Genomic DNA, 9,199 nt, shown 5'->3' with positions numbered 1-9,199 from the left:
TGTCTGTAATAAAAGGAAAAACGTATTCTGATTGGCTGGGCCTGGTTGCCAAGTGGGTGGGCCTGGTTCCCAAGTGGCTGCGCCCATGCCCAGTTATATGAAATCCATAGATTAGAGCCTAGTGAAGTAATTTCAATTGACTGAATTCCTTATATCAAATCAAATCAAATTGTATTTGTCACATACACATGGTTAGCAGATGTTAATGCGAGTGTAGCGAAATGCTTGTGCTTCTAGTTCCGACAATGCAGTAATAACCAACAAGTAATCTAACTAACAATTCCAAAACTACTGTCTTATACACAATGTGATAAAGAATATGTACATAAGGATATATGAATGAGTGATGGTACAGAGCAGCATAGGCAAGATACAGTAGATGGTATCGAGTACAGTATATACATATGAGATGAGTATGTAAACAAAGTGGCATAGTTAAAGTGGCTAGTGATACATGTATTACATAAGGATGCAGTCGATGATATAGAGTACAGTATATACGTATGCATATGAGATGAATAATGTAGGGTAAGTAACATTATATAAGGTAGCATTGTTTAAAGTGGCTGTGATATATTTACATCATTTCCCATCAATTCCCATTATTAAAGTGGCTGGAGTTGAGTCAGTGTCGGTGTGTTGGCAGCAGCCACTCAATGTTAGTGGTGGCTGTTTAACAGTCTGATGGCCTTGAGATAGAAGCTGTTTTTCAGTCTCTCGGTCCCAGCTTTGATGCACCTGTACTGACCTCGCCTTCTGGATGATAGCGGGGTGAACAGGCAGTGGCTCGGGTGGTTGATGTCCTTGATGATCTTTATGGCCTTCCTGTAACATCGGGTGGTGTAGGTGTCCTGGAGGGCAGGTAGTTTGCCCCCGGTGATGCGTTGTGCAGACCTCACTACCCTCTGGAGAGCCTTACGTTTGAGGGCGGAGCAGTTGCCGTACCAGGCGGTGATACAGCCCGCCGGGATACTCTCGATTGTGCATCTGTAGAAGTTTGTGAGTGCTTTTGGTGACAAGCCGAATTTCTTCAGCCTCCTGAGGTTGAAGAGGCGCTGCTGCGCCTTCTTCACGATGCCGTCTGTGTGAGTGGACCAATTCAGTTTGTCTGTGATGTGTATGCCGAGGAACTTATATGAACTGTAAGTCAGTAAAATCCTTGAAATTGTTGCATGTTGAGTTTATATTTTAGTACAGTATAATTAAGGAGGGTACTTGCAAATGTATGTACTATATTTTAAAAATGCATGTATTTTGTATTTTAATTAAATACATTTTGGCAACAGTATTTGTTTAGTATATTTTGGTCTTTTGGGTATTTTTATGAATTTTTGCCCATCTCTGTCCCCAAATCCTTTGTGAAATACCACCTGAAAGAGGGGCCCAGGCAGGAGTTGTCTCAATGCCTACGGGTTGTCCATCGACACAGAATGAAACACACACGTATGGATGTGACACCACACACCTGCTGCAGAACATAGTTCAATAATAGGATCATCTTACTACCAGATTTTTGTATTTATTTCAGAAAAATAAAATGAGCAACCATCTGTTGCAGCTTATAATGAGGATGGCTCTTTCTACCTTTACCGTGATCATTATTCATGGCTGGGGCCCAGATCGGTTTGTGCTCGTCTACTCCATTGCTGTCAGTGTCAAACATGTTTGCTTTGGCCTGACAATTCCAAAAGGAGTTGGCGAGAACAGAAACAGACTGGCACCCAGGCTACATTATTCACCCATGTGCCTTCAATGTCTTATTAACCATCATTAATTCTATTCAACCTTGGTTATTAATATACCATTTTAGTAGGCATGCCTTTTGATCTTGATTTTAATCCAAAGTAAATTGATAATTATGAATACATTAGTAGGGGAAAAGACAATGAGCCAGAACACATGCTGACAAGGTTAATAGCAAGTCAATTATTTATTTTTCTGCCATTTTACTTAGAAAAGTCTTATAATCTAACCTGAGAATAGCACGTCTGCTAAAGGGGACAAACAAAATGAACTACAGCAAACAAACAAAAAAACAAACTATAGCCAACAATTTCCTTTCGCTACCTTAGTTATTTTCACCATAATTGACAGTGCTCACTTCCCACTAAACGTGAAGAATTTGACTGCAAAATAAACATTATCAATCTACTTCGGCTATATTCAGCTGAAGAGCAACAGTTCTGAGAGACAGTTTCGAGCAAAACAGGGTAACAATTTTATTTTGCACTTACAAAGCACAAGGCCATAGAGTAGGAGAGCTTGTCGAGGTGGAATCATTGAGTACACATGACTTTTCGCAGGGTTGAGTATTATTGCTGCTTTGCTGATTCGAGGCAGACTGTACATGTCTAAAACTCCCTGATTAGGGACTAAAACACTAAATGTACCTATTTCCATTCCCCAATTTCAGAAGAAAATACATGACGCAAATCCAGTCATCAATAACATTGGTATTATCATCATCATCATCAACTTGCCTGTTTGCACATTGAACGCATTTCAACTTGGTTATTGTCCTAGATGAGTGAAAGAGTGTCTGAGATTAAATGTTTTCCCAAGTCTTTATTAGCAACCATTACTGTTTGCAAGGAGAGGAAATTCAGAGCAGATACGAAGTGCAAGGACGGGAAGATTCTCTGTTCTTGGTTTCTAATCTTGAGCAGTGAGTTGGTTCATTTATTCTCTCCAGAGAGTCTTTTTCCTTGGGTGCATTAAGCTCCATTTGATGTGTTGGTTCCAAAAATAAAAGCCAAAAGACTAGACATGATACTTGTGGTTATTCTTACACACAGACACAGAAACATCATACGCACATTCGCAAAAAACATCCAGACTTCTGTAGCTGCTAAATTTAGCTTAGCAGTGAACTCAATGCGCTTTCTCAAGAGTGAGTTTAACGTGACACAATGTTGAAATTAAAAACTCAGTAGTGTCTGAAATGACACCCCATCCCCTACATAAATCACTACTGTTGGTCAAAGGTAGTGCACGACATAATAGGGTGCCATTTTGGATACAACCTGTGATGTTCCACCCAGAATAATTTACATTTGCACTCACTTCATATGTCCGGTGACATTTTAAGAGCTCAGCCTTTCAGAGGCCATATCAATGGTCTATCAAATCTAACCCGGCCACAGTTTCAAAACCAGCCTTAAAGATTGTGTATTAAATTGCATAATTGTAGAAAAGGGCCAGAGTACAGAAATTAATTATTGATTACCATTTAAATTTCCCACTTCCGCCAGTGGCCATTGGCTTTACTTCAACATGAAACATTTATATAACATTTATATAATGTTGCATGGATGCTATTTTAAAAACAGGTCTGTTAATGCAAGCACTGTAAACTGTGATATTGGGCAAAGCACAGCTATTCCTCCGGGTACACCAAAATTGCATCCTTGAGATAGTGAGCTCAAAGTATTGGGACATTAACACATTTCTTGTTGTTTTGGCTCTGTACTCCAGGACTTTTGGATTTGGAATGAGAAAATTACTGAGGTTAAAGTATAGACTGTCAGCTTTAATTTGAGGGTATTTTCATACATATCGGGTGCTGTTTAGAAAGCACATTTTGTAAATAGTAAGTCCCCCCCTGTGACGAATTCATTTATGTGTATTAAAGTAGTCAAAAGGTTGAGTATTTGGTCCCATATTCCTAGCACGCAATGATTACATCAAGCCTGTGACTATTCAAACTAGTTGGCTGCATTTGCTGTTTGTTTGGTTGTGTTTGATGATTACAGATAGACCTGAATGAATCGTGAATAATGATGAGTGAGAAAGTTAGAGGCATAAACACCTTAATAACCCCCCCCCCCCCCAACAATGCGATCATCCCATTATTGTAATGGTGAGAGGTTAGCATGTCTTGGAGGTATGATATCTGTGCGTCGAACTTTCACTCATCATTATTCACGATTCATTCAGGACTATTCGTAATCATGGTAGCATCCATATTAATGTAGAAGTGTTTAGAAACTCATTTACAATAAAAGTGGCTCCAAAATGACAATGTATTATTTACCATCGTTTCAGATTGTTTAGATTATTTTGTGGCCAATAGAAATCAAACAGAAAATGCATCCAACAAGTTTGTAGAGTCACAAGCTTTCTGTAATCATTGCGTGCTAGGAATATGGGACCAAATACTCAACTTTTGACTACTTTAATACACATGAATACATCATTTGGTCTCTTAAAATGGGAGGGGGGGAGAAATGTACAAGTACTGTAATTTCTAAAACGGTTCACCCGATATGGATTAAAATATACCAAAACTAAAGCTGACAGTCTGCACTTTAACCTCAGTCATTGTATCATCTCAAAGTGCTGGAGTACAGAGCCAAAACAACAAAATGTGTCACGTCCCAATACTTTGAGCTCACTGTATATCGGTGTCACCTTTGAAAACACCTAATAATATTGCCAACTATCAAGCCATTCTTTCACATAGTTCTGCAATGCAGCGGTTTATTTGTATCGTGTTTCTGTTCTACCGACTGGTAACCTACCACACTCTCACTCATACATCATCTATTCCCCTAGGATACATCGGATCTCCTAAATGAGTCTTTCTGGGCAGACTTTTAACAATACACAAACTAATAATTTAAAACCACTAACGTAACAAAAATGGTAATATGAACCTCAACCACAAATACAGACTAAAATAAAATGACTGAAGAGAATGGGAAAACAACTCAAAAACAAAATATCCAATGTCAATGGAGGGAGCAGTTGTGCAGAGGGTTTCTCTGGGCTAGTAGAGGGTTTCTCTGCTGGTTGCGACCGGTTCTCTCTCTGAGACACGTCTATTGTCTACATGGTAGCTTCTTTTGTCATTTCGACTGATCCTGGATCAGTCAAGTGCAGCCAACAAAGCAGCAGGAGCCTGCCAAGAGTCTCGGATGCAGCCTTAAAGACATGGAAGACTAACTGTCTGCGACTGAAAAACAGTGATTTGTCAGTAGCTCATTCATTTTGTTTTGTTCCTACGTGTCGTCTCCAGTCTGCCTCGTTCTCCTCTTCCTTCTACCCGTCCTGCTCTCCCAGTCTCCCTCGTTCATTGTGGCGGCGTCTCGCCCACACTCTCGATGCCGTGCTGCTGGAGTTGCGCTCGGAGAAGGGCATTCTCATTCTTCAGCTCCTCGATCTGAGAGAAAACAACAATGTCCGCCAACGAAAAACAACGGGTGTCCTCAATGTAATCAATGAATTAGCAGCAACTTAACAAAATACGTCAACTTCTAGGCCTCACTTGTTCTTTCAATGATTGAAGAACTACACAGAAACGTCTGTTTTATACACTTTTCAACAAAAGTTGGACATAACATCAATCTGTTTTAAATCTCAAGGTACTGTACTATCATCCCAGCTTCTCCTCTGGGCTATCACACAATCACTGCCTCTCTATCCCCAACAGGACTGGAGACTGTTCACTTCTGAGCATTACAATGAGGACATGAAGAACGGTGCTTTGGGATTCAATAAGAAATGAAAGGCAAAACACTCTCCATACAATTCTATAACTTCATTTTGAAGTAAAAATGGCTCCTCGGTTGTCAAAATGTAAAATGAATGTTAAATGAACGTCAAACGCCTACATTTGTTTGAACATTAACCGTTTCTGTTCGCAGGCATCTGATGCTATGTGATAGCCTGGTCCCAAAACAGTTTGTGCGGTCTTGCCAACTACAATGTTGTGCCTGACAATGACCATAGAAGTTGGCAAGACGGCACAAACCGATCCGGGTCCAGGCTAGGCCTCTGATTCTTTGTGATAGCATTCTTTCTAGGCTGTTTTACCTGCTGTCTGCAGAGCTCGTTGTCCACCTGTACTCTCTCCACCTCTTTGACACCGTCCAGGAGCCTCTGGTTATTCTGACGGAGCTCTCGGATGTAGTCACACGCCTTAGACAGGATGCCCCCTTTACTCTGAGGGAAGGAGAAAGGAGTTCATTAAGACATCTTGCCGTGTGGACGACAGGAAGAGTAGCCGATGCTTTCGCAACAGCTATTGTGGATCCTAATAAAAATACCAATACTCATGTGTACACACACACCCCTAACTAAATGAATGCAAACACCCCCCCGCACCCACACAATTGATTCCAATTAAAAATCTTATTTTCCCTAAGCTTAATATAGCCTTCATACAAGGGAGGACCGGCAATATGTCCTCACTTCTCTGAATTTAATTTGGTTTACCATTCTTGTGAGGACTTCTGGTACTCACAAGTATATTAAAATGTGTACACACACACACACACGACCAAGTTGCTGAGAGTGCCTTACAGAGTGACTTACAGCCCCCGTCTTGGTGCTGTCTATGTTGCAGTCAGGGATGATTTTGGAGAGCGTGACGATCCAATTGTTGATCTTGTCTCTCCGCCGCCTCTCAACTGTTGAGACACAGAGAACAGGTTCAGAGATAGAGGTGAACAATATGGATACATGCAGAGAGTGGTTAGGGTCTATGTGGATATTTCTCTCTGTATGCCTTGAATAGTCACTTAGCTAGAAAATGTGACATTGTGGGAACATCTGACAGTTCAACAGCAGCCTCTAGTGGTTGGTTGATATACAAAATGAAAGTCCCTAAAAGTGCCTCTGGGATAGAATTAGAACAAAACAAAAAAAATATTGTTCACTTAATGTGGCTTTGGTTTCAAAAATTTAAAAAATCACAAGGTGCAGCTAATTTAAAAAGAAATTCAACATGATATTGCATACACTACATGGCCAAAAGTATGTGGATTCCAATTCAAATGAGTAGATTCAACTACTTCAACCACACCGTTGCTGACAGGTGTATAAAATCAGGCACAAAGCCATGCAATCTCCACGGACGAGCATTGGCAGTAGAATGGCCCTTACTGAAGAGCTCAGTGACTTTCGATATGGCACCGTTACAGGATGCCACCTTTACAACAAGTCAGTTCGTCAAATTTCTGCCCTGCTAGAGCTGCCCCAGTTAACTGTAAGTGCTATTATTGTGAATAGGAAACGTCTAAGAGTAACAACGGCTCAGCCACGAAGTGGTAGGCCGCACAAGCTCACAGAACGGGAATGCTGAGTGCTGAAGCGCATAGCGTGTAAAAATCGTATGTCATCCATTGCAACACTCACTACAGAGTTCCAAACTGCCTCTAGAAGCAAAGTAAGCACAATAACGGTTTGTCGGGAGTTTCATGAAATGGGTTTCCACGGCCGAGGAGCCGCACACAAGCCTAAGATCACCATGAGCAATGCCAAGCATCGGCTGGAGTGGTGTAAAACTCACAGACATTGGACTCTGGAGCAGTGGAAACTCGTTCTCTGGAGTGATGATTCACACTTCACCATCTGGCAATTTGACAGATTAATCTGGGTTTGGTGGATGCCAGGAGAATGCTACCTGCCCGAATGCATAGTGCCAACTGTAAAGTTTGGTGGATGAGGTATAATGGTCTGGGTCTGTTTTTAATGGTTCGGGCTAGACCCCTTAGTTCCAGTGAATGGAAATATTAACGCTAAAGCATACAATGACATTCTGACTTTGTGGCAACAATTTGGGGAAGGCCCTTTCCTGTTTTAGCATGACAATGCCCCTGTGCACAATGCAAAGTCCATACAGAAGTGGTTTGTCAAGATCAGTGTGGAAGAACTTGACTAGCCTGCACAGAGCCCTGACCTCAACCCCACCTAAAACCTTTGGGATTAATTGGAATGCCGACTGTGAGCCAGGCCTAGTCGCCCAACATCACTAATGCTCATGGCTGAATGGAAATAAGTCCCCGCAGCAATGTTCCAGCACCTAGTGGAAAGCCTTCCCAGAAGAGTGGATGCTGTTATAGCAGCAAAGAGGGGGACCAACTCCATATTTCCATGATTTTAGAATGAGTCCATATACTTTTGCCATGTAGTGTATCTTGGAATGCAGAAGTAAAGCACAGAGTTGCATGGTTAAGATACACTACCGTTCAAATGTTTGGGGTCACCTAGAAATGTCCTTGTTTGAAAGAAAAGTGCTTTTTTTGTCCATTAAAATAACATCAAATTGATCAGAAATAGAGTGTAGACATGGTTAATGTTGTAAATGACTATTGTAGCTGGAAACGGCTGATTTTTAAAAGGAATATCTACATATGCGTACAGAGGCCCATTATCAGCAACCATCACTCCTGTGTTCCAATGGCACGTTGTGTTAGCTAATCCAAGTTTATAATTTTAAAAAGGCTAATTGATCATTAGAAAACCCTTTTTGCAATTATGTTAGCACAGCTGAAAATGTTCACCCTCATTAAAGAAGCAATAAAACTGGCTTTCTTCAGACTAGTTGAGTATCTGGAACATCAGCATTTGTGGGTTCGATTACAGGCTCAAAATGGACAGAATCAAAGTACTTTCTTCTGAAACTCTTCAGTCTATTCTTGTTCTGAGAAATGAAGGCTATTCCATATCAGAAATTGCGTACAGCGCTGTGTACTACTCCCTTCACAGAACAGCGCAAAATGCACAACTGAGCAAGAGGACAGTACATTAGAATGTCTAGTTTGAGAAATAGACGCCTCACAAGTCCTCAACTGGCAGCTTCATTAAACAGTACCCGCAAAACACCAGTCTCAATGTCAACAGTGAAGAGGAGACTCTGGGATGCTGGCCTTCTAGGCAGAGTTGCAAAGAAAAAGTAATATCTCAGACTGGCCAATAATCTTTTATTTTTAAGATAGGCAAAAGAACAGACACTAGACAGAGGAAGATGTGGGGGGAAAAAAAGTGTTATGGACAGACTAATCTAAGTTTGAGGTGTTCGGATGACAAAGAACATTTGTGAGACCCAGAAAAAATGAAACGATGCTGGAGGAGTGCTTGACACCATCTGTCAAGCATGGAGGCAATATGATGGTCTGGGGGTGCTTTGGTGGTGGTAAAGTGGGAGATTTGTACAGGGTAAAAGGGATCTTGAAGAAGTCAGGCCATCGCTCCATTTTGCAATGTCCTGTGGACGATGCTTAATTGGAGCCAATTTCCTCCTACAACAGGACAATGACCCAAAGCACAGCTCCAAACTATGCAAGAACTATTTAGGGAAGAAGCGGTCAGCTGGTATTCTGTCTTTAATGGAGTGGCCAGCAGTCACCGGATCTCAACCCTATTGAGCTGTTGTGGAAGCAGCTTGACCGTATGGTACGTAAGAAGTGCCCATCAA

The 9,199-nt window shown here is 41.3% G+C and overlaps 1 protein-coding gene across 4 annotated transcripts in view; it reads right to left on the bottom strand.

Annotated features, from left to right (window-relative positions):
- Positions 1 to 1,903: 1,903 nt before the first annotated feature.
- Positions 1,904 to 9,199, bottom strand: part of LOC115105191 (upstream stimulatory factor 2-like) — a 29,585-nt gene continuing 22,289 nt past the window's right edge. For 2 of the 4 annotated variants that reach the window (XM_029626933.2, XM_029626917.2), the window contains 3 exons: positions 6,304 to 6,410; positions 5,815 to 5,943; positions 1,904 to 5,161 (listed from right to left, as the gene is read on the bottom strand). In XM_029626933.2, the coding sequence (XP_029482793.1) occupies positions 5,072 to 5,161; positions 5,815 to 5,943; positions 6,304 to 6,410 (326 nt within the window). In that variant the 3' untranslated portion in view covers positions 1,904 to 5,071. The remainder of the gene's footprint in view (positions 5,162 to 5,814; positions 5,944 to 6,303; positions 6,411 to 9,199) is intronic. The other 2 variants (XM_029626943.2, XM_029626925.2) reach the window with 1 other exon arrangement.

Source organism: Oncorhynchus nerka, linkage group LG3 (genome assembly GCF_034236695.1).
Source record: "Oncorhynchus nerka isolate Pitt River linkage group LG3, Oner_Uvic_2.0, whole genome shotgun sequence".
Lineage (NCBI taxonomy): Eukaryota > Metazoa > Chordata > Actinopteri > Salmoniformes > Salmonidae > Oncorhynchus > Oncorhynchus nerka.
This window is presented reverse-complemented; position numbering and strand designations above follow the sequence as displayed.